This window comes from Glycine soja, chromosome 8 (genome assembly GCF_004193775.1).
Source record: "Glycine soja cultivar W05 chromosome 8, ASM419377v2, whole genome shotgun sequence".
Classification (NCBI taxonomy): domain Eukaryota; kingdom Viridiplantae; phylum Streptophyta; class Magnoliopsida; order Fabales; family Fabaceae; genus Glycine; species Glycine soja.
The window spans coordinates 16,341,598-16,367,637 of NC_041009.1; the positions used below are offsets into that span (position 1 = coordinate 16,341,598).

The window sequence follows — 26,040 nt, forward strand, 5'->3', positions numbered from 1 at the left end:
TTAAGTAATTAATTTAATTAAATACTTATTCAATATGTTTTTTATCGAATAAAATCTTAATTATAAACTACACTGTAAAGTTTACTAAAATAAGTTAAATACAACTTATAAGATGATTATAAGAGTTATTAAAAAAAGAGATAATTATAAGAGTTTTATAAATTGAAATAGACTTTTTTAAAATCCTCTTATAATATAGGTGTTGATGGGCAAAATTTCGATATATTGTTTTGATCCTTAATATCATTATTGCAGCAAGAGCATCGTCCAACTATTGCGATCTATTCACTTGTTTAGTTCTTTCATAGACTCGCTTCAATGAAATAGAGCAAAGGTATTTAGATATAACTTTTTTTAAAACAAAATAAAAATTGTAGATATGCGTACCACATATATGATTAATATTCAATCAATTTTAATGATAATTTAGGTCTTTTGATAAAAATCCTTATAAATATGAAATGTTTGTAGAAAAGGAAATAAAACAGGTAAAATAATTTAAACTTCTAAAATAAAGGTTAAACTTAAAGTCTAAAAGATACTTTCAGGCATTTTATTTGTAATATTGTTTTTATACACAATTATTGTGGTCCAAGATTCTAGATACTTGTATGCTAGTGATTTGCCAAGAGAAAGAGAAAGACAACCACAATGTGTATCTCAGTATCTAGGTAAGTTTTAACAATGCCTAAAAGCTTCGTCGTAACCAATATTATATTATAAATAAATTACATTTTGAAACATTTAAATTACGAAGATATCATTTATATATATTGCATAAAGTGAAAGAGTAATATTCCTATAACATCTGAAAAAACAAAACTGATATTTTGAAACAAAATATCTCAAAAGGGCGAACATCACTTTCCTGTGGTGAATATATATTTTTTTATGCTACAAATTTCACCTATTACATTAATACATTTGCCCTATTATGCATATTTTCATCAAGTCTTCATTTGGAGCGACATGCTGTTTCCTGGGGTCCAGCTTGCCTAGCTAACTGCACAGAAGAAGGAACATTAGTTTAACACCACAATTTTAATTACATTACAAATACATAGTTTAACTCCACTTTTCTATTGTCTAGTCACCTGAAAATAAGCTTCAAGTTTCTTTCTCAGTGCTGCATATTCTCTCTTCAGTTGTTGGAAGCTCCTCATGCATCTGCATATTCAAACAAAAACAGTACCATCATTGTTTAGCAAAATTTACAATTGGGTCACTGGAACATTTTTATTTATTTAATGTTTTGCACATATGCCTTCAGTTATGTGCCCTGACTTGGCATCTTGTGTAAAACAAATCGAGATTAAAACTATAATATAATAGTGAAAGATATATTACCCTTCTGCATTTCCTGCCCTGCAATATTCTCTGAACAGATTACACTCTGTTTTCACCTTTTTGGCTCCTATGCTGCAATCCATCACAAAAAAAGAAAGAATTTAAATAATTAGGATTCTTTATTGTGATAAAGCCAACACAGTATGTACCTGATGATAATTTAAAATAATAATTCACTCGACTTATTAGTATAATTTTAATTATAATATATTAATAGTAGTAATTACTGTTGTTATTATTTTCTATTGGAGTAATATATATTAATTTACCTTGAGCTGCTTCCTTTGAACTGATGCATAAGTGTGTCCAGCTTGTTGAAATCCAGAGGGTTCCTCTCTTTGCTACAAGCACAAAAATGAACCAATTAACTCTATATATATCCTTTTCTTCTAAAAAAAGAATTAAGCCAAGAAAATAGAAAGAATGGTGAAATTAATTAACTTACAGAGCCTGCTCTATGCTTGAGATAAGCCGCGACGAATCACGGTAATGAAGAGTCACAATTTCTTCAACAAAGTTAGGATTTGCATCATCCTGCAATTCTTCCAGTTGGATAAACTGTTCATCAAGTAACCCCTGCAGAGAACCAATGTTAAAATCCATCATTGAACTGATATGGAGCTAGCAGAACATTGCATAGTCTATAGTATACATTCCATCTGAAATTGTGGAATTCTTTAAGTTTGGTAGAAACAATATTGAAGGAAGCCTCCATTATCTGTTATTAGTTCCAATGCATGATGCTTCCCTTACCAGTTACCATAGTTACTAATGCTATACCCGCTATGAACATCACACAACTTTCCCGTGTCTTGTGATTAAAGGTGATCAGGATTCTGATGAAGTGGAATATGTAATTTTCATTAACTACCAATTGACATGCATTTTTACACTTGCCAATGAATGAGGTTGATGCAAAAAACTAAAACAAAGCCAAGATAACTTGTGTTGTCTGATGTCAGATGATTGCTAAACGACAATTACTGTGACTTATCTGGTTCTGATATCATCTTAAAATTTGACTTTAAATTTAAATCAATCCTAGAAGCTAGCTCAGCTCGTAAGGCAATTTATTTGGGGCCATACAAGTAGTTAATGTGTGATCTCTAACATTTTTGTATGTTGCAAATTGCAATAAAATAAAAAGATCATGTTGAACAAGAAAGTGTTGGGATGAGGGAAGAACCTGATCAAAGAGGGACTGTTTCATTGCAGCAACCTGCCTGCGGGATTGGTTTCTGTCCATTATAAGTAAAAGTTAAGAGAGAAAAAGAGGTGAAGTGGGAGAGAATTAGGCAGAGAAAGTTGTTTATGGTGATTGAAGGGGTGAGAATGCATGATATGAAGGTGGGGAGAGGAAGGGTTTTATAGCAAGAGAAAAAAGATGTCAGGTGTCTAGGATCTAAGAAGTGAGAAGCACAAGACAAAAAGCTTCGTCTTTTCTTTTTCATCATTGAGGGGTGGGGCTAGCTGGTTGCAAATTCGAAAGTTGCATTTGCATGCACTTGTGAGAGTGAAATCGTGTCAAGGAAAGGGGCACTTCATAAGCAATTAGGGGGGGAGTATCTTGAATGGTATTTGCACATTTGAATGTTATTATATATCTCACCGCTAAGATCATATTTTCTTCACACTTCACATGGATGGATATACAGAAATTGATGGATTACGTACTTGCGCTTTATTGAAACCAAGTTTGTAATTATAGGTGAAAAATATCCCACTTTATCAAATTCTTATACTTATTTTGTGGTTTCTATGTCTACTGTATTTAAGGCCATGTTGGTCAAGTTATGTGGACTTCAAGAGATTAAAACTCTCTTTAATATATAAAGTCTAAACTTAGTTATTTTTGTATAGTAACACGACAGGCAAAACAATTAAAATATGAATAATGATAGAAAAAAATACTTCATTATTTTAAATATTCTATCAAAATTTCTCATTTCTTTTCCTCTCTCTTTTTATTACTTCATAAATCTTATAATACTTATATTTTTATCTGATTAGGTGTTAAGTAACATACTTGATTTGTATGTAACTTTTTTCTTATAATGTAATTCTAGTGATACTCTTTCTTATAGTATTTTTCTAATATTTTTTATAATTCATTGAAATTTATTGAAAATCATCAATTTTAATATGTTAGTTCTCATTTAATGATATTCTTTTCTAATTCAAAATTAAGATCCATCAAAATTGATTATTTTCAATAAATTTTAATCGGTCACATAAATTGTTAGAAAGAAAACGTCACATAAATTGTCGCAAACATTCCTCTTTCCTTAAAAATGCACATGTATAATAAAAAAAGAACAAATGCAAATACAAAAGAAACAATGCAAATTAAAAAAAAGAAACAAAACAATATGTCACAGGTAAATGTAATTTTAGGTGAAATCATGGCTTAAATTCATTTTTTATCCATATAATTTTATAATTGTGTAGTTTTATTAGTTCCTCAAATTTTTCAAAATTTAACAATTTTTGTTCATCATTGTTAGTTTACGGTCAATTTTTTAACAAAAATTATAAATATATCATTTAAGTGGTAACATAATACTAAGATGTTGATGTGGTGAATGACTTGTTAGTCTAACACATATACCAACATACTATTGACATTGTACTCATGTGATATCAACATATATATATATATATATATATATATATATATATATTAAATTATCATCATATTTATCACATTAGTAAGTCCATGTCACATCATGACTTAAATGTCATGTCAAATATTTCTATTAAAAAGATGATGAATGATTAATTGTGAACCAAAATTGTTAATTTTTAAAAATGTAAAGATAAAATGTATTATAAAAGTTTTTTTTTTGTTTTTTTTTTACTGAATTATAAAAGTTTTTAAAAGACCAAAGCCACACAATCATAAAATTGATAGTAAATTTAAGCCTAAAATCTTTTTCCACTATTCTACTTAGCATCTCTAAGAGTTAATGAAATACAGAAATTTTCTCAAATTAAAGTCGAATGTTGTTGCGATAAGAGGAAGAAGAATGCCTACATTTAGAAAACAATATAATGGACGACCTATTAGTTAAAAGGTGTGTCCGAGTTCAAGATTGAGAGAAAAGAGGAAGAAGAACCACGACACTAAGTTGGAACAATGAGAAAAGATACTTCCTAAACTAATTAAGAATTGCGTGTGTAATTTTTTCATTACAATTTATTTTTATTTATTTTACAAGTATATTGGTGTCTAAATAAAAATAACTCCCTAAACTTTTTTTCATTTGTAGAACTTAAGATTTTACTTAAAAGAAAAATAAGCTTCTTACAACTGAAATTAATAAGCATGATAATTAACCCTTTATTAGTTTGAACGGGCATGCATTACTAAAAAAATTAATTTTTACTATGCAATATCTATGACGGTAGTTAAAAAACCATTTTTGATTGTATAATAATGACAATTTTGTAAATATCATGAATATACCTTTATTCTTTCTATTTTTTAAGTATGGAATGGTAGATCAAGTGATGTAATGTAAGATAGTTGTTATTTAGTGGCTTATCTCCAAATCAAAATTTAGGGATGGCTAAGTTAACTTTAGTTAGAAGATAAAAGTCTCAATAGTTTAATTTCTATATAATCTCACTAAAATTTTTTGACGTTGTTAGTTAATTAATTAACAATTATAGTAGGTATGACTATTGATAAAAAGTATGATTTTTAATATAATTATTATAAAATTCTATTAATTTATTATATATGTTAAGTTAAAATGATAATATAAAAATCTTTAGGTTGTTAATGTACTATAGATTAATTTACTCAAAATCTTAAACATTTATCGTTAAAAAAACACATATTCTACTAAAATATTTAAAATACAAGACAGTTCATATACTTATCTTAACAAATCTTGTACTAACTTTAATAAACTCATATGTGGAACACTTATTATTATTTGTTATAAATAAGATATCTCTAAAGTTAAAATTCATGATATTAATTCTCAATGCGTAGATATTCCAAAAATGAATTTGGCTTTTTTTCAATAATTTTTTTTATATACATGACTAAAAAATAAAACTCTTATCTATATATTTAAGAAAATCAATTATTTATTATTAAGTGATTCTATATCAAATAAAAATGTTGATGCCACTGATTCAAGTTTTACATTCATACAAAAAAAAAATTCTTAGATAATTTTTTTTCTCGTAAAAGTTAAAAGACATGAGAATCAGATACTCTATATATCAAAATATTTAAAATACAAGAGTAATGATACTTATTTTTTACAGACTTTACGATAGATTCATTTAGAACATTAAAAAAAGCTATGGCGAGACTAGAATTTTTTTTTATAATGACGTGGATGAGAGACTGAGAGTTTATAAAATATTTATTTGTACAGGATCATTTTTTCTAAATTATAAATATCTGTCAGGACATTAATATGAAATAAGTTTTTAAATGATAAGTGCACACCAAATATCAATTTAAATTTCTCTAATTTTTTTTTTCAAAAAGTTTAGAGATTTAAAGTTTACTAAAAGAAATTAATGCACGTGCTTGATTGAATTTATTTTAAAAATTAATCCTTTTATTTTTATCAATTTTTGAAAAAGAAATAATTACTGTATGATTTAAAAGAATTATTTCGAAAAGATGAAACTGGTGTCAAGATGTTTCAATTGTTTTTTTATTTTTATTTTTTTACTTACAGCCGCAAAAAACAGTCGGTGTACGGAACGGTGGGGACCATAATTGAGCATCGCATTAACGTTATGTTGATAGGGAACATTACTACAGAAAATTGAAATGACGTGATATACGTGGACGCATTTTCAGTCCAAATCCATTGAATCCTAGCTGTTTAATTCTTTTTTTTTTCTTTTAAATATTATCTGATATATGATATATAATTATTCTAATTTAATTAATAGTAATTTTTATGTAATAAATATAATTTAATTGATAATACATATTAAATTTGTGAGTAAAGTCTGAATTTGATCCTTATAAATATATTATTAGAAGAAGATATAATTATTTTAAATAATTAAGAAAAGAAATTTATCTAGAATATAATTCTATTTGACTTGAATATATTTATTTATTTTTTTCAGGAAAAGATATTTGTAATTTCTATAATATTTAATACTAATTTTGTATTTTATAAATTAGATAAGAAAGATTCATGCATTGATTTATTTTATCAAATCTAGATAAAAAATATTATTTAAATTTATACTTAAAGGAAAATTATTATTTTAGAATTTTATTTTTTCAATATAATTTTTTTATGTCTGGATTTTCAAGTTTATTATAAATTTATAGTATCCCGATTATGTAACATTTAGATTTTTTTCCAGATATTTTATACAAATATCTTATATAAGTTAAAATCTAAAAGTGTAATCACATATCAAGAAACCAAACTTTATAGAATTGCAATATAATCAGAAACCAAACTACAGAATCTTAAATTTCTAACACGTATACCGGTAAAGGCAAGAGGATCACATATCAAGAAAATAAAACACGGACTGCTATTTTTTTTTTTTTTTTTTTGAGGAAGGACTGATATTTTATTAAAGAATAAAAGTAAGAGACGAATATTAAACCTTTTATAGCTATATTTAGCATAGGATTATGGATGATAATTGAACATGGATATAATAGAATGAGTAGGGTTTGTCTTAAATATGATTTTATTTTCAAAATATAATTTTATAATAATTACACGTTTGTTATATTTTATAACTAATATTTTATAATTTTCAGATTTTTTTATTGAATTGATGTTACATTTTTAATTAAGATTTTATTATTTTATTATTTTGCATAGTTACTTTTAATTTTAAAATAATTCATTATTTTATTAGTTTGATAACAGTAAATAATTGATGTAGGTATTTCTTTTATCTGCAAAAATAAGAAAATTATCTTATTGGAGGTAGGTATGAATATATAGTTACTCATTAAACTTAAAACTTAAAAGTGGACACCAAAATTGTTATTTATACTTGAAGGTTTTATTGTTACAATTTATATTTTGAGTCTAGATTTTTTTTTTTCTAAACACAGACACGAATATAAATGCTTTAATATCTCATCCCCATTCATATCTCTACTTAGCACTGTCTCGTGTCATCTTCATGTCGAACCACGTCAATGCAAACTGCTCAAAAATCAGATTGAAAAAGTAGGTTATGAACATTGGACGTGAAAAGAAAGAAAAAGAATAATTAGAACCTCTTCCTCCTCCCTTTCCCTTTTTAACGAGACACATACCAAATTAGCAGATACCATGTGCTCTCGACTAAGTCATGTCTGGATGGAATTTTTTTCACCACAAACAACTTTTGAAGCCAGATACATACATTAAATTAAATTTATTAAGATCATGTTTTAATTGTGCATAAATAATAGTTTTTATCAACAAAATTTATAGTTTAAGAGTCAAAATTATATTGAAATTTGTCAAACATATTGTTTGTTTATTAAATTTATTTCGTGAATTCCTTATTATAATATAAATACAGTAAGTTATTTTCGTTCCATATCTGTTAATTTGTGGAAGGACAACAACATACAAAGAAGGATATATTGGGTGAAAGCAAAAGGAAATTTATTAACAAATTTGATTATACCCTTAAAATATTGGGTATCGCATGAGACAACGAATTTATCCTAAATTAGCCCAGTAATTATGATTGAGAAAAAAAAAATCGCCTTTGCTAGTTGTACTACCATTCTTTCATAATAGTAGTACTACACATATTAATAAGATTTCTAGAAGGAATAACTAGCGATCGAGAAAGAAAAGTGAAGCAAACCGTTGATTCTATGAAAAGACATTGCTAATATTTAAACCTTGTTCTTGTCTGACAGTGACATATTATCCCATTCCTGGACGAAAATATGTATTTCATATCAGATGTGATACAAATCTAGTTAAGAAAGAAAGTAGAAATGTATAGATGTTATCAAGTGTTGGAAAATGGCATTATTCGTCTGATGAAAATAATGTCATAATAATTTGTTATGGATTTACTATTTCTTTCTAAACTTGAATTAATCTATCATTTGGAAAATGGCATTATTCGTCTGATGAAAATAATGTCATAATAATTTGTTATGGATTTACTATTTCTTTCTAAACTTGAATTAATCTATCATTTTAGTTCCTGATTGGTCAATTTTTTTTTAAATTTTTCGGTTATTATTATTTTTAACTTTTATTGTTAAGTAACAATAATGTTAATGGTTCAATGATAAGTTTGAGAGAATGATCACATAATTTTTTTTGTAAATTATTTTTTAAATCCCTAATTTATTTATAATACAACAACAACAATGCCTTATCCCATTAGGTGGGGTCGGCTACATGGATCAACTTCCGCCATAATGTTCTATCAAGTACCAATTTATTTATAATAATTAATAATTAATGATATCAAATTAACTGATGAGAGATTAATAATATACTTTTTAAAAAATTACATATAATTTTCTTATCAAACTTCTTAATGACCACCAACATTGCAGTTACATTATATTATTTGTTAATGTTATCACTTGAAATTAAGAAGTAAAAGTGGTAACAAATAAAAAGTTCAATTAAAATTAGATGAGAGACTAAAAAAAATCCAAAAAAGTTTAAGAATAGAAGGGATAATAACCCCTTTTTTTTTATCTTACATTCTTTGCAAATTACTATAAGAAAAATGTATATTAGCGATTTAGCGTTGGCCGATGCTAATCACGAGAAATCAACACTAATTGTTATTTTAGTACAAGTGAAGCAACAACTTTAAAGTTGTTATTAATGTAATTGATAGTACTAATTTGTTTTTTATGGTTGAAGAGACCAACAATTATCACAAATAAGAGTCAATGTTAATCCTTTTCTGTGAGTGTGCATGGTTTGATTAGTATCAACTAAGTTGGTACTAATTTTTGCTCTTTGAGAGCTACAAATCAAATCCTATAACTGGTCAGAACCTTCAAAAATCACAAAAGCAAACCATTCTAACTCATAAGCTCTACCTAACACATTTAAACTAGCAACCAGAGCCTCAATACCAAGCTCTAGTCCACACATCTCTACCCTTGATGAGTCGCCACCTTGTGTCAAGAAACCCCACCATTTAAGAACCCGCATTATAAACAGTCAACAACAACAAATTTTCTTAAAGCAAAAAATGAAAAAAAGAAAACAAAATTGTGTCCACGTTGTAAAAACATTAACAAAAATTGTTTTAGCATTGGCATATTACTTGTTGATTGATCAATGCTAATCACGCTGTTGTAATGACTAATGCTAAATAAAGAAACTAACGTTAGTCAAACCCATATATGCTAAATCGATGATACTAGCGACAGCCTCCATCACCAACACTAGTTTTTCAAAACTAAATAGTAGTTGTTTTCTGAGTGTATCATTAAGTGATTGTCTTGAAAATGTCGATGGAAATATATATTAATACTCCAATAACTTTTAAATTTAAAAAAATTATTTCTTAATCAATATCTTAAGAATATTAATTAACATTCTCTTTACAGTAATTTAGAGCATTTAATATCAATGCACATTTTTATGTTTTTATGTCATGTGATTTTGGACACGTGATTTTTTGAAAAAAAAATCACTGAAATCATACTTATAATATTTCACTTATAAGAAAAACATTGATATATTCTGGAGGACAATCAAAAGACTGTATCAATAAAAATTGCAATGGTGAAATGCGGAAAATATAACTTGTTTATATGTAAATTTAATAACTTCTTACTTAATCGTAAACTTTTTATTTTTATATAAAAGTAAGAATCAACACTAATATATAAACTTGTAAACTAATATTAAAATAGCAATAGTATAAAAAGTATAAAAAGTATGTTTAATATGTATTGTTTTTTACCTCTTAAATCAGTTTCAATAGATGTAGAACAAGTCAAACAATTGATATTAAAAAGTACTTTCTAAATTAATTCTGGAATTGATCTAGGAAATTAAGTTATAGTAATGGATGGAGAAACTTATCTTGATTGATTTAGAAGGTGACTTTCTAATAAGTTATAAGTATAATTGATGTAGAAAATATTTTTTTAATTATACCAACACAAACAACTTCTCTAATACATAACATATACCTATCAACCCAATTCAAAAATACTTACCGTACGTCTGGCAAAATTATACTTTGACAGACCAATTCACATAATGTAAACCACTTGTTATACATTTACAATATAAATTATAAACATTGTCATTTACATACGTACGTTGTCATGGTTGTTATGTGCTCTTTCCTCGTGGCGGCCATCGATTGTTATATCTTGTTTTGCATCTCCCCCTTCACCTTCTAGCAATAGAAAATGCTTATCCATGCATCTTCCCCTTCACCTTTTATTGACATATGTTAATTTATAAAAATTCCCTCATATTAATTTTTTAAAAGTTAATTTTTATGCATATACTAACTATGGAGAAATTTATTTTATTTTTCTTCATATTTTTCTATCTTATAGATGCTTAGGAAAAAGTTGAAGTCCTAAAAAGATGTCACAAAAGAACCAACCTTCTAAATAAGTTCTTTAACAACTGGTCTAAATATCTATCTCAATATTACAAAAATATCACTGTATCATATACTATGTCGTCAATTTCCTCAAATATATAGGTAGAAACAATACAGATTGTTGATATAAAAAGCTTTTTTATACTAATGTATAATCGTATCTGCCTTTATACAGACACTCGTATATACAATAATTTGTATATTTTTCAATAAAAAGAAAAGGTAAAGGGACCTCTTCAGTATGAAAAAAGTCAACTCCTTTCACTCTACACAGGATTTATATAGGACACGTGCCAAATTGTTTATTGTTTCCATGGGAATATTGAAACACGTTGCACTTTATAACCAAGTTGAATAATGCGATAGCAGCAGTTAAAGGCAACCCCAAATTTAATTTAACAGCATTCATTTCAACTACTATTTTTTTTTTTTTTGTTGCTTCTGGTGCTTCCGTAATCTTTATTTTCTTGCCTTGTTGTCCATGTAATGATCATGGACCATTGCTACATATAGGTAAGTGATGAAGCATTGTAGAGGCAACCCTCAAGGGCTACATATATATTACACAAAGTACTTCACTTGCTCTCTTCTACAGTGTTTTGCCTTGTGTTTGTACATGTAAAATTAGCATGACTTGGACAGAACAAAACCATGTATGTTACTGTGGCAAGGTATGGTGCATAGAGAATATAATGAAGAGGGGAATCAGCAAGTGACCAAAAAGAGGGAAACAAATTAAGAGAGAAAAATTCCCAATGATTGACATAATGAGAGAATTTTTTGCCATGCACCTTAGTGGTTCATCATATGTCCCTCTCAACAATTTCAGGAAAGCGAAACGTTTAAAAGGAGAAATAAGTGTTGGAGAAGAGATACTGTCTCTATTCTTTCTTTATTAATTCCTCCGCCCCAGTACTGAATTGAAAGGACTAGTTCAACCCTCTTCCCCTTCAATAACAAGCATATTGTTTGTTTTCTCTTGCACTCATGTGTCTCATCGGAGATATAATACTGATCTAATGATGAAGAGAGAAGAGAAGGAAGAAAAAATTACGGACTTGAATTTCCCCGAAACAAAAATTAATAATATATTAAAAATTAGTATTTACTATAAAAAAAATGTATGCGGTCACTTGTTTCTTTGTAAAGAGTTAAAAAGCTTAATGTTTTGAGTGGTGGAAGGAAAGGGATCAGAATCTGGTTTCTCAAGTCATTTTCAAGTTTGGCAGATTGTGGCTCATTTTTTTTTCCTTTCTCTCATTACTATCTCCTATCTTGATAAGAATCCCACCGTGGACAATGATCATTCCTACCTATACTTGCATCAGCATCAAAGATAACAGGAATAGCAGTAAGGTATATTTATCATTTTTCTTGTTCAGCCAATAATTAGCTCCAATTGTAGAAATACATGTCTAAACTATTTAAAGCCCATTTGAGTGGGGTACTATGAGAGAGAAGAAAATATATTAGACAGCATATGCTGATGATGTTTGTACTACGACCATGAAGAATCATTATTACCAACATAACCTAAAGAATTGAGAAAAAAGATCATAAGCAATGTCAATTTTTCATGACTTTTAAATCAGGATGAGATTTATTTATTTTTTAAATGTTGTAAACTAAACTAGAAAGTAAGAGATAAAATGAAAGAATATTTATCTTTAATTAATAACCTACCAAGCATAACAAATTATTATGTTTAAGTGCCTTCATGTCCATCTTTATGCCAAAAAATATTGATGGTCTATTCGAATCAGTCAGATTTGAGAAATTATTAAGTAATATAAGATCATATTATTTATATATATATATATATATATATATATATATATATATAAAATTCTTATTTGACATGTATTTAATTTTTTTTAATTTACAAAAAATAATTAATAACAGTTAATTAAAATGTGATATGAAGATTAATGTGAATCATAATAATCTCAGACCACCCGATAATTTCTTGAAAAACAAAAAAGATCCCATGAAAAAAAGTGACATATGGACGAATTGCATTCAACCACATATGAGATGCCACGTCAAAGAATAAGCTTCTGATATGGGTTACCACGTTGAAGCATCAACAAGTGAAGGACCTGAGAAAAGGCAATACCTATTCTTTCCTTACCTCATCAAGAATGTGGTGACACGTCTTTAGGGTATGGAGAGAGGTTAGCAGAAGTTGCTTTCAAAGTGACTGTATTGTATTATATTCTATCTCCTCTGGCAGCATAAATTCTGCTCATCTTCTTCACAACAGAATCCATTGGTAGGAAGACATAACATATTGTTGAAAGCAGCTAGCATGCATGCCCACTAAAGACAACGCAACTTTTGATCTGTTCTCCAAAAATTTTATCCAACAAAAGATAAGATGAACAAGAAATGATCCTCGTAGTAACCTTGAAAAAAGGAGGGACCAACAACACACAACATCAAATGCCAACAAAGGACGATAGATAGATATATAACTGGCCAAATCAGTGAAAAGAAGAAAACACTGCCACCAAGTAATCAGGTACTCTTACTATCACTCACAAATGCAGTTGTCAGCATGTCCTAGAGACACGAGAGATATTGTCAATATAATCATGGCTTCTTATGCCTTCTATGTTGTCATAATAAAGCTCTTATTCTTATACAGAAAGAAATACATAACAATGCTAGGTAGGTAAAATTCGAGATTCAGAAACCAGAATGAAGCACAGTTCAGCCAATCAATCAAGCTTGGGAAACAAGGCTCAATAATTGATTATACGTACTCTATACAGAATCCTCTAAATTATAATTTGCAAGAATACCATATATCACCAAGTGTAAAAGATCAAAGAACTTGTATATCACTCAAGCCACACCCTTTGGATATTTTTTTTATCATATTAGGTTAAATTATTCATTTATTCTTTATTCTTTATGATTGTCCCTAAGTTTTAGGTTCTACATGAAAAAAAATATAATTCTCATGCGGTTTTTATTTATTCTTTATTTTTTTATAACAGTTTATTACTGCAAAAATGTTTTTATAGCAGTCGTTCTTGATAAATTATGCTGTGACCAATACCCCAGTTAGTCCTATACATGTGACCCATTATCAAGAAAAGAATTGCAATTGTGGTGTATAATATCCGTTAGTTATAGACCTCCAGTTGATCTAATCCTTCACCAAAAAAGTCAGAAATTCTGCGTATTTTGACCAGTGTTCAAGGTGAAAAAGCTACGATTCAAGACTAAAAGCTTAACTTTTAGACTTTCATTTGGAAAGGATGTGAATAAAAAGGAAAGGAAAAATAGATAACTTTTAGATTGTTTGGCTTGAAAGAAAAAAAAATATTTTCTCATGTTTAATCACATAGAAAAAATATGTATATAAAATTATATAAATACCTCTAATAAAAAAAAGTGTGTATAGAAATAAGGGTAATTCTCTACTATATCTCACAAAAGCTGCCCGCAACACCTTTTTCATACAAAATGAGAAAATTGTAAAAATAGTGGTATCTATTTACTTTTTTGGATTGTGTTCCTTCGTTTTAATCAATCAAACGGGACAATGGTTATTTTTTAAAATCTTTTCCATTTCCTTCCTCTCAGTTTCTATTATTCCAAACCAACGTTTATGCATTAATAAGTACTAAGTGTTATTCAGAAAAAAGTACAATATAAATGTCTGTTTTTTTTTCTTCAAAATTCCCACACTTTTCAATTCAATTGAGCATGATCAGGACGGACCTGCTTCTTGGAGGAAGGGGATAATTTTTCCCACTATTTTTTTTCTTAGTATAACATGTATGTGTAGTTATCTATTATTTTTATAATTTAAAATTTAGTTAAAAAAATAGGTTATAATATGAATCTTGCTCGGTCTCATTTATATATGTGAGTTTTGCTCCCACAACTAAAATATTTTGGATCTGTCCCTAAACATGATTAAGTAAAAGGTTCAATTGTTGAACAGGTTTTGAATGGAAAAATAAATACAACTTAAAATTTATTAGTCTTATATAGAGATCAAAATGTAAAACTTGTAACAGTGACAATTATGATGAATAGTTTAGATTAAATTTATATATATAGACTTTAAATTATCATATAAAACATAATAATCTTACAATATTATTATTTAGTTGTAATTTTTTTATCACAATTTTTATTTTCATGAGAAATAAGCACTTGAAATGGTTAGAATAATATAGAATACAAAATTTTCTCTTTGATTATTTAATATAACTGCATATTTAAGACTAAAACTCAAAACTATTAATTAAATTAGAATAATATATCTCACACCAATTCATCTACACAATCTCCAATACTTGATCACAAATTCTATACAAAAACAGCTAGCATATGTTGAACAGAGAATATGATCGAAATGAAAATCAAGAAGGGAAAAGTGTTAAAGGCCCCTGTATAATTATTAGATTTTTTTTTAGTCTTCAATAGTAACTAATGTTATCATGTTGATAAGTTGTTCATACTCAACTCTTCTACAATAATAAGTAAAATCCATAATTTCAAATTTATTAATTTAATGATTAATCTTTCTATATATTAAATTTAAAACTTCATATTAAACATTAAAACTTTTATCAATAGATTTTTACTCATTGTACCACGTGACTCATTCTACTCTAAACACATTATAATTTTTTTCCAAATATTATTATTTAAATTTATCAATCTTAATGTTAATACCAAAATATTTTATATCTATAAATTTGATGTTCATAAATTTTATACTGGGTTCTTCTCCCTCTACTTCCTTCCTCTCAAGTCTCTACCAAAATTATCCTTAAGGTTTCAAGCTGATCTAGAAAGGAACATATATTGTATAAGGAGATTCAATTCAATATTTATGTAAATGGATCAAATAAATTTTTAGTCTTTCTACATTTTGAAGTTGAATTTGATTTTAGTCTCAAAATTTTTTTGTTCGTCTGTCTAATTTTGAAATGCACAGCTTTTAATCTTCAAGATAACATTTAATAGTGCTTAAATATGCAATATTTTATTTCCATTTTTACTTTCTTTGTGATGGGATTTTTATTCGTTTAACTTTTGATCATGTGATTGAATGGATAGTTCAAAGAGATTGGACTAAGAGTTAATAAAGCCCATGTAATACGGATCAAACTATTCTAATTACTGGCCTTCTTCGGCCCAACTTCAAGGAGAATTATTTTTCACAATCTAAAATACTCTTTTTTTAGAGGATCTAAAATATTTAATTTTACTATTTTTTTTCATAATTATTATATTGAGCTAAGGCAAACCTATTCTCATGTAACTGATCCTGCACTCCCGAATGTTTGCGAGTTACTCTCCCCTTATAACAAAAAAATAAAGTTCAAGCAGATACGTAATAATTGGAACATAATTAAGTTGAGAAAGATTATGAAAGTTATTAAACAAACTTCATTTTTCTAAGGCACATATACTTAACTGAATTGCTAACTATAAAAATCCTTAATATATTATTTTTTTATTATGTTCTCTTAATTAAGTAGTAAAAATATCGAACAAGAATAATCAAAATAAATGTTTTTTTTTTGTTTTCTAAAATGACATAAAATGAATTAAATTAAGTCTATCCTAAAGAATTCACCAAAAAAAAGTCTATCCTAAAGAATAATAGATATAGATTTTATAAAACAAATTTGAAGTGCTCGGATTTAGATGACTCAGCTGATTTTATTCAAAGATTCCTATGCTCATTCGTATATGTACACTCAGGAGAGTGTGCTACATAGGAGTACAAGTTTTCTTCAACAGTCAACAAGTTACATTTGGTGATGCTTTCTTCTGGAGTATGTAGCACTGCACATAATCTAAATGATTATAATGAATAATTGAAAGGAAAAGTGGCATGCATAATAGTATACATTTTCTTTTTGGATCCACAATCTATATTATTGTATTTATGCTTGTGGATGCTTACAAATGCTTCATTTTCTAATTTAAATTATTGTCACATGAAATTCATATCCAAATACAAAATATTTCAAGCTCTGCTTGAGTCCATCTACCTATATTAACAACCACCTTAACTTCTATTCCACCAAATACAATAACTTGGGCAGAAAAGTAAGAAAAAACATTTTGTAATAAAAAAAAACCCAAAAAATTGAAAAATGGTTTATTTTCACTTCACCGGTAGCCTCTATAGAGTGGTGTATACATAGAGCTCTCAGCAAACTTCACCAAATCTTTTGGTTGAGGAAGGCTAGTGGCCAAGCCTGAGCAAGAATGTGAACTCAATTTCATTATTGTTGTAAAATTATTTATAATATTTCAAGGAGAAAAAGTATTAAAAACATGAAACATAAAAGCCTTTATTTAGATACTAAAAGGAAAACTAAGGCTCACCAAGCTCATAGGCCTTAGCAGCAACATTGGCAGCAATGCGTGCTGAAATCTTTCTGATGTTGCTGAATGGTGGGTATATGAGTCCCTTGTCATAGTCCTTCTGGGTCACCTGTGAAGCCAAAGCCTCAGCTGTTCCAAGAAATAGAATTTGTCATTTAAATAATTAAAAAAAGTATGTTCCAAGCTTAATATTTGAGTAAATGTTTGAATTTCTAATGCACTTACAAGCTGCCAGAAGCAGGTCATCGTGCACTCGAATGGTCCCAGACATTATTAAACCAAGACCAAATCCAGGAAAAATGTATGCATTATTAGCCTGATTAACAAAGAACACATTCAAATTAAATTTCATTTTCATATGATATGACAAATTTTTAACATTTACAAGAACTACATTAAGACCTGGCCAGGCACAAACACTTTTCCATCATATTCAACGGGGGCAAATGGGCTCCCACTAGCAAAAATGGCACGTCCCTGATAGAAATGCAAATGGATAAGAAACATAAAAAGAAGAAATGATAATAGTCATTACTCATCCATTCCAGCCAAATAATAGCAATCTAATTATATAAATAAGCTAGGTAATATTGTAATTATTATAATAGGAAGATGGTAGCTTTGTTTTCATATTACCTGGCTCCAAGTATAAGCTTCTTCAGCAGTGCATTCCGACTGTGATGTTGGGTTGGAAAGAGAAAGAATAATTGGTTTCTACAAGCATTACAAATGATGGATTAGATTCAGTGGCACATCAAAATGCATAGTAGGTAGGCAATTGTAGATTGACATATTACCTCATTAATGGAAGCCATAGCTTCAATAACATCTTTAGTAAAAGTTCTCCCTTGTCCTGATGTTCCAATTAACACCGTTGGCTTAATTTCCTGAGAAGAAAACAGTGAAATGTAAGACATTTGAAACTAGTGTTCTCTCAGGGTGGGAGAGCGAGAGAGAGACGGAGATCATACCTTAACAGCATCTACAAGTTCCTTAACAGGTTCATGTTCATGAGCCCATGGCTTCTTAAAATGTTGAAGTGATTCTTTACGGGAACTCACAATCAAACCCTGCCAAAGTAGGAACAAAAGATTAATAGATTGGAAAAGAAGCAATTTACTCTCTACAGGAAGGAACTAAATTGGATTTCAGTACTACCTTTGAGTCCACCAACCAAATGTTCTTGCGCACTTCATCTAGGGGGACATTTGTCTGTAAAAACAATAGTTAGTTTCTTGATAAATCTAGATCATTCATGCAATGCTCACACATCATAAATCTAACCCGTTTTGATGTTTCAAGTGCTATGAGTTCTGCTATTCCCGTGCCAGCCTGCAACCACAAGCCATACAATTCATCCACAAGGACATGCATGACATAATAGTTAGTTGTAAGGAAATGTAAGTGAACAATTCAAAGTGATCTGATAATGTTCAACACTTTTTTTTTTAACACCTTTTTACTCTGACAGGAAATGTTTAAACTTTCCTATCTCCAAGAAACAATGAAGAAGGACACATGATCTTAGAATGGTAGTAACTTACCTCTCCAGCACCAAGGAATAAGAACCTGTGATCAGTCAAGTCTCCCCCAACCAATTTTAGAGCAGAAACTACTCCTGCAAGGACCACTGATGCTGTTCCCTGAAACAAAGTGGATAAGATATAAGAGATAATTATCGGTTACCAAACTATCCAAATTCATTATTGAAAACATGCAATACTTTACTTACCTGAATATCATCATTAAAGACAAGATGTGTTGATCTATATTTTTCAAGTAGATCAAAAGCATTGTGGTTTGCAAAGTCTTCGAACTAAAATATGGCATAACAGATTCAGAAAACAGGAAAATTGAAATTAGCAAGCGTTGCACTTTCCGTCCAATAAGGCAAGAAATGATATCTTTGCATACTGCTTAGTACCTGAACGAGGATTCTTTCACCATAATTTTGCTTGACTGCATTCATAAATTCATGCAGAAGTTCAGTGTATTCCTGAAAACCGAAAAGGTAGAAGCAAATTTATTATTATGGCATATATAATTTGACAGGATGCCTGAAGCTAAAAATGAGGCCAAGTAAATAAAACAAATTATGAACCAACCTGCCCAGTTGCTCGTTTATGCCTGAGCCCAAAATATAATTCATCATGCAACAACTTCTGATTGTTTGTACCCACATCGATGGTAATAGGCAAGCACTGAAACAGGATGATAATATAATGATACAATTGTAATAAGTGGAAGCCACATACAATTTTTTAGAACATAGGAGCCACTCTACATAAACTTCCATAATTGAATGCTACTCATCAAGCTAACTTGGAATTAGAACATTACTTTACTTTTCTGTATAAAAATCATAACAATCACTGCAAATTTTAATGTTGCCCATTGTTGAAATCAAGATTTTTTTTCTTCCAAAGAGGTAAGGACCTAACTAGGGGCCAAACATAGGAATCTCTCAAACAACTTCCTTTCTTTTTTTTTTGTTTTTTTTTCCTTGCATTATTTTAACCTATTCAATATGTTGAGGGCTAAAATCTGCAGCTCAAATTTCAGTAGCATCTTAAAACAAAGTAACATATCACAAGAAGTTTGTGACAGGCATAGTAGACTGAAAATACTTACAGCAGAAGGACGAACTCCACCAAGTGCTGAATATAAAGAAAGTTTTCCTACTGGTATTCCCATCCCCTGATAATATAGTAGAAAAGGAGAGACTACCTTATTAGATCATACAATATAAACATCGTAAAATTTTTTACGTGAACAAGTATAATAAAATCACCTGACAACCTAGATCCCCAAGACCCAGAATTCGCTCTCCATCAGTTACAACAATGACTTGAATGTTCTTCTCAGGCCAATTCCTTAGTACTTCAAGAATCCTCCCTCTTTAAACCACATCCAAGTGAAAGTGGAATGATTAATTTAAGAAAAATAATAGAAACAGTACATTCAACTAAAAGGTTACAAGGACAAAGAACTCAAACTTACTTCTCCTTCAAACTTATATAAAGACCCTGAGGATGCATGAAGATGCTCCCATATTTCTGACAAGCTTCACCAACAGTTGGAGTATACACAACTGGGAGTAACTCCTCAACATGATCAAGTAGAAGCTTGTAAAACAGCCTTTCATTCCTCTCCTGCAACCCAGCAAATAACGAATGGAAAACATTAAAATCCACTCCCAAAATTTGCAAACCAAGTTCAAAACAGAAATCTTGACAAAAACAGTACAAATGTGCAGACAAGTCCAAATTTATGGAAACATACAAATCTTCACAGATTTCTATGAAAATGTTTTGGAGTCATTATTCACAGCTTATCTTATGCACTTGCAATTTATTGATGCTGCATTGTACGAATATTTCAGTTCCATACTATAAGCAAAAGGGTGTAGCCAACAACTAATGGTGTGTTTGGAATGGTGCTGATTGCCGTTGAATGCCAATCCAATGAAAGGAGGATTGGCATTCAACATGCATTGGAATGCAAGAATGCCCCATAGCAAACACACACTAAGGAGTGCCATAAGGACGATGCTTAAAGAACATGTAATGCACCCTATTAAATGTTCCTAGTTATTTATAAAAGCTTGTATTGAATTTTTTTTAATAAAAGTTTCCTTTTTCGATTGAAGTTTTCTACTTGTGTTTTATTAACATCATAACATGTACCGTGTCTGCCAAAGTAAAACTAAAATGGAGAAACAGACTGAAAACAATATTAAATATATAATTCTCTTAAAAAATAAGAAAAGGGAATTGTTCACAAGGGCACCTGAAGATCCATCATTGCTATGTACTTGTGCAATGGAACTTCATACTGGCGTATATGTCGGATCATTTTCGTCACCTGAACAAATGAGACATCAATAACTAGCAGTCAATGTAGAGCAGCCTCACAGTCATACACAACTTCAACAATTTTTTTATTAAGGTTAAACTATTCACATATTCACTATGTTCTCTTCATTTTTTAAGTTTTAGTTCCCATACAAGAAAACCATAAGCTTTAATTGCTATACAGTTTATCACCATAAAGTTTTCTCTAAGGACCAAAACTTAACTTTTATATATAAAGATTTTTTTTTTATCTAAACCACACGTATCCTCCACCGGTGACAATCATGTTTGAGTCGGGTAGGATCAGTATGACCGGCAAAACTCTCCCTTTAAGTATTTAATACAGCTATATACTCAGAACTCAAATGCGCAAAACCTCTGATTAAGCTTGAACAATCCCACCGGTTGATCCACATGCTTGGTGATTGCATATATAAAGACTAAAACTTACAGGTTTTTTTTTTTTTTTTGTAAAGGAACTAAAACTTAAAATAAAAACAATTACAGAGACCGGATGAATAGTTTAACCTTTTTTATTAGAAAAGGAATGTTATTAGGAACAAGTTACAGAATGAGATGATATACCTGAGTTTCCTGAGAAATAACTGATGGGGGAAGAAGGCCACGCAAATAGTGAGCATCCCTCTCTTTTTCAGTGAAGGCCAGTCCTTTGTTGTAGTGTGGATCTCTCAACAAAGAATATCCACTAAAAAAACAAGAGTGTCCAATTCATTCAAACAAAAAAACTAACTATTAACATTTGCCAATAAATATATATATATTCATTCATTCATCACAAACACAAATAAGAAAATGGAAGATGATGACAATTAAACAAGTTTCACTGACTCACCTAGCAACAGAGATACTCCAGGGAGTCACAAACTGATCCTCAGTGGCCTTGTCCTCGCCGTACACATCCCGAACGCCGCCGCTGGGGATGGGGTTGACGTCGAAGTCGTCCACCGTGGAAGAGCCATTTGTCTCATTCTCCATGACAACGCCGCCGTGGCTTTTGCTATTGGTTGGAGCACAACACGTGATTCTCGAAGAAGAACCCAAAAGCTTCCTCTGTGAAGCAGACAAGTTGCTGCACGAAGACCACCCACCTATGCCCGGCTTGCACTGTGCACAAAGTTGACACCAAAAACGGGAAAATGAGATGATTCTATGAATGCCAAGATAAAGAAAGGAAGAGTGGAGTTGGTTTTGGTGAATGTTGAATGTTGAATGTGGTATGAGAAGTGTTATAATTTACCATGAAGGAGTATGCATTGGAGGAGAACATGATGAGGAAACAAGTGTGTGACAGAGAGAGAGTTGCGGTAGGGAGAGAAGAGAGTCTTCAGGGGATGCTAATATGCTATCCTTTCTTTTCTCTTCCTCTGTTTTTGAGATGGATAGTGCCCGGAGAGGAGAGAAGGAAGCTAGATCATGAATGATATTATTACATTTTCATGTGTTATTTCTGTTACAATTATTAAATATGTTTAATGATATTATTAAATAGAAGTTTTTATTTAATAACTATAAAAATGGGTCATGTGCTTATATTATAAAGCAGCTTACATAATTGTTTAATTCATTACAAGTAATTATATATTATAAATTTATTGACTTTTATAATAAAATATTTTTAAAATTATACTATTTCCAATTGATTATGCCAAAGTTTTCTCTAAAAAAATGTTTTTTTTTACATTAACCATATATACAAATTAAACTCTGAAACATATGAAAAAAATACTTCATGCATTGATTGTGAAAATAACTTTTATATTATAATTCAATTACATATATATATCAAGTTAATTAGTTTTTTTTTTATAACAATCATTTGAAAGATTATACCATTTATGATTTCTAATTACTTGATGGTGTAAATTTTACACAATAGTACATAAAAATTAAAATAAAAAAAAATATTTTTAATATGAAAATATCAAATCATTATTATATTTTATTTAATTACTGCAAATTTTAGGCTTAAAAGGAGAAAATTTCTTAATGTTTTATTAAATTTTGATAACAGTTTTACCTATTGTTTTTTAGAACAAAGATTAAGAAATTAATTTTATTTTATTTTTGTTAAAAAGTAGCACTACAATTAAAGAGAAGTACTATGATGTCTTTGAGATTTACATAGAATAGTGTCTTTTTCGCAGAACCACCTAAAGACTCAATTAAAGAGATTCTGTACGTAGCTGTCATAAGGTTGGGTGTGAGTGAGAACAAAAAATTGTCCTGAGTTTTGGGAGTCTCTTGCATCTGCATCTTGTCGTGGAGATACAATAGCAGCACCTTCCAAATAGGGCAACTTTCAAGGGTAATGCTATTGCTGGCTTCTAATTAACAAAGTTACAAAACCTCAACCTGTTGTTTTGCCCACTTGTTTTTTTCGACCCCAAAAGATATACTTTTATGCTTTAAACACTGTCTTTGGAACATGCCTGTGAATATGGTGCTTGATTGTTTGCCAAGTTGACCTTCAATTTATAAAATATTTTTTGTCATGTTTAAATTTTTTATTCAACATTTTTTTAAAAAAAATGTGGCAAAACTTAAAATTTATAAAAATTAGTAGTTTGTAAGAAAAGACTAATTTGAGGAAGGTTTTATATCTTAGAAAATTCCATTTTAATAAAAAAAATATTTAACTAATATAGTCACACTAATTTTTTAATTTTTAAAAAAATACTTAATATTACACCCACGCACGTGCAAATCACACACTTAGTTTTATATTAAAATTTAATTCTAAAACTGAAATAACTAAAAATTTAATAACCAATTTTTTCCACCGCTGAAAAATTTGGAAAATTATATTTATATAATAGAATAAAATAATTAATAGATAATATAATAATAAGATATAAAATAAAATAATTGATCCATACATGGAGAGCATGACAGAAAAAGTACTAAATAAATAATATAACTATAAAATATTTTAGTAATTTCCGTATTTAATATGGCAATAATATTAGTTTCCTTGTAAAGTAGAAAGCTCGAACTCCACACTTGCTCACTGATTGAGACCACACACAGAGGTCCTTCTAAGTGGTGCTAAGGAGTTGTGTCCCCATGGTAGGTTGGTCGTCATAACATTGATCGTTGAAATAAGGTCACCAAGAGTGACCCAAAAAAAAAAGTATCATGCTTAATGATATCTAACAAAAAGGATCAGACTGTGATTTAATTAGGAAATAAAAAAATGACGAATCTATCATGGATAAATATTCCAAATTAATATTATACTATATAAAAATTATAAATTTATTAAAATATATTTTTATTAACGACCAAGATATTTTTTTTTCTCTAAAGTTAATTGCGCATTACAAAGACAGATTATAATTTGAAATGAAATATATTTTAAAATATAAAAATGATTTTTTTTAAGATTAACATACTTTGAGCTTATAAAAAAAAAGATTAACCTACTTTGATAATCACTTACAGTTGTATGAGCTTTAAGGATTAATTGTAGGTGCTAATAGGGAGAATTACATTGATTTTATAAAGTTAGCATTAATTATATTGTTATTTCTCTTACACGATAGTGTGATTTTCCTATGAGCTACAAAATATTTTACTAGCTAAACTCTATTTATGAATTATATAAAATGTATGATTCTTCAATTGTTCTTAAAATAATTTTAACTCGTTGTGTTTCAAAGTGATTCAACTCGTCGGGTTTACATAGTATATCTCATCACAATACTCATCGCACATTAATTCATCACCATTAAAGGGGTCTTACAGTATGTGATTATACAGTTCATAGTTTACAACTCAATGCACATAACATCTCAATACACGTATGATCTAATTATTTAACACTTACTCACCTTATCAGATACACCGAGTCTCAATCACAATATTATAATTTCAAAGCAATATGTTATCATACCTCATGAATCATATATATGTCACACAATTATTCAATTGTATTTAAAATCATTTTAACTTGTTGCATCTCAAAGTGATTCAATTTGTTGGGTTTTCATAGTGGATCTCATAACAACTTAAAGAATCTTACAATTGTGTGATTGCACAGTTCATAACTCACAACTCAATACATACAATATCTTAATAGGCATGTATCTCACAATTCATCACTTATTCAATTCATCACTTACACACCATTTCAATCAGAATTTCCTGATCCCAATATAATAATTTATCACGTTAATTTAGTAAATCTTGTCCAAAATATAAACAAATAATATAAAAATGTTTCTCACAACATGGGGAGTAAAACCCTTCAAACAATTTCACATAATCATAAAAATCAAAGCAATCAAAATCATAGGTCAAAAACATGAAAACACCAAGAACACTTAATTTTATCAACCAATTCACATCAGGGCATCAATAGGTTCGTCAAATACAATAATCTCGTAATTATAATTGTAAAGAAAGAATTATAATACAATAACCATCCTAAAATAAACCCCAATTTGATCATCTAAGGATCCCTACATATGTTCATTATAATCCCAATTATGATAAACTCATCTCTTACCTCTAAGCAGACTCAAGTATGTAGTTTGGCAGTGATAAAGGCGTCTCACGTGATTCCCTAAGATTCTTCAAGTTTTTCTTCTGGTTGTTCTGTTAGGATTTCCAAGCATTAGAGAGAGAAGAGATTGAAACTTCAATTTTATTGTCTCCGTGCGAGAGACATTTCTCTCTCTACATACATTATTTCTCAAATCCCAATGGTGGGACTATGACAAATTGAGTTCCAAAAGTGGTGCCCCAATTTCATGATGATCCAATGGTTAATAACTGTGGGATCATAGTTTTACTGAGATAAATTTGAGTGTATACGGGAAAAATAGCCCTTTTAGGAAATGAAGAAGGGAAAACGAATTTGAGAAAAAGAGATAGTAGA

General features: G+C 29.2%; 2 protein-coding genes across 3 annotated transcripts; both read right to left on the bottom strand.

Moving 5' to 3' along the window:
- Positions 1–749: 749 nt before the first annotated feature.
- LOC114424506 (histidine-containing phosphotransfer protein 4-like) lies at positions 750–2,909 on the bottom strand. Of its 2 annotated transcripts, none has more exons than XM_028391364.1 (6): positions 2,534–2,909; positions 1,793–1,923; positions 1,617–1,688; positions 1,348–1,419; positions 1,095–1,167; positions 750–999 (listed from the first exon to the last, which is right to left on the bottom strand). In XM_028391364.1, exons 1-6 carry the CDS (start codon positions 2,591–2,593, stop codon positions 916–918), a joined length of 492 nt encoding a protein of 163 aa, XP_028247165.1. In that variant the 5' UTR covers positions 2,594–2,909; the 3' UTR covers positions 750–915. The 2 variants fall into 2 exon arrangements, with proteins under 2 accessions (XP_028247165.1, XP_028247164.1); XM_028391363.1 differs by having other exon boundaries at positions 750–1,003; positions 2,534–2,903.
- A 13,942-nt stretch (positions 2,910–16,851) lies between these two features.
- Positions 16,852–22,572, bottom strand: LOC114424315 (NADP-dependent malic enzyme-like). The gene is made up of 20 exons (XM_028391158.1): positions 22,399–22,572; positions 21,994–22,265; positions 21,726–21,846; positions 21,076–21,150; positions 20,287–20,438; positions 20,078–20,183; positions 19,918–19,983; positions 19,392–19,487; positions 19,211–19,282; positions 19,019–19,102; positions 18,831–18,929; positions 18,571–18,618; positions 18,445–18,498; positions 18,258–18,356; positions 18,084–18,173; positions 17,923–18,000; positions 17,689–17,763; positions 17,512–17,602; positions 17,287–17,415; positions 16,852–17,156 (listed from the first exon to the last, which is right to left on the bottom strand). Exons 1-20 carry the CDS (start codon positions 22,426–22,428, stop codon positions 17,068–17,070), a joined length of 1,926 nt encoding a protein of 641 aa, XP_028246959.1. The 5' UTR covers positions 22,429–22,572; the 3' UTR covers positions 16,852–17,067.
- Positions 22,573–26,040: the final 3,468 nt, after the last annotated feature.

Coding starts and splice junctions, on each gene's coding strand:
- LOC114424506 (XM_028391364.1), bottom strand. CDS start 2,593: ATGGACAGAAACCAATCCCGCAGGCAGGTTGCTGCAATGAAACAGTCC. Junction 1,924..2,533: donor AACAGTCCCTCTTTGATCAG/GTTCTTCCCTCA, acceptor GGTTCTCTGCAG/GGGTTACTTGATGAACAGTT. Junction 1,689..1,792: donor TCAAGCATAGAGCAGGCTCT/GTAAGTTAATTA, acceptor TTGTGCTTGTAG/CAAAGAGAGGAACCCTCTGG.
- LOC114424315 (XM_028391158.1), bottom strand. CDS start 22,428: ATGTTCTCCTCCAATGCATACTCCTTCATG. Junction 21,847..21,993: donor TGGAGTATCTCTGTTGCTAG/GTGAGTCAGTGA, acceptor TTGTTTTTTTAG/TGGATATTCTTTGTTGAGAG. Junction 21,151..21,725: donor TTATTTCTCAGGAAACTCAG/GTATATCATCTC, acceptor TCATTTGTTCAG/GTGACGAAAATGATCCGACA.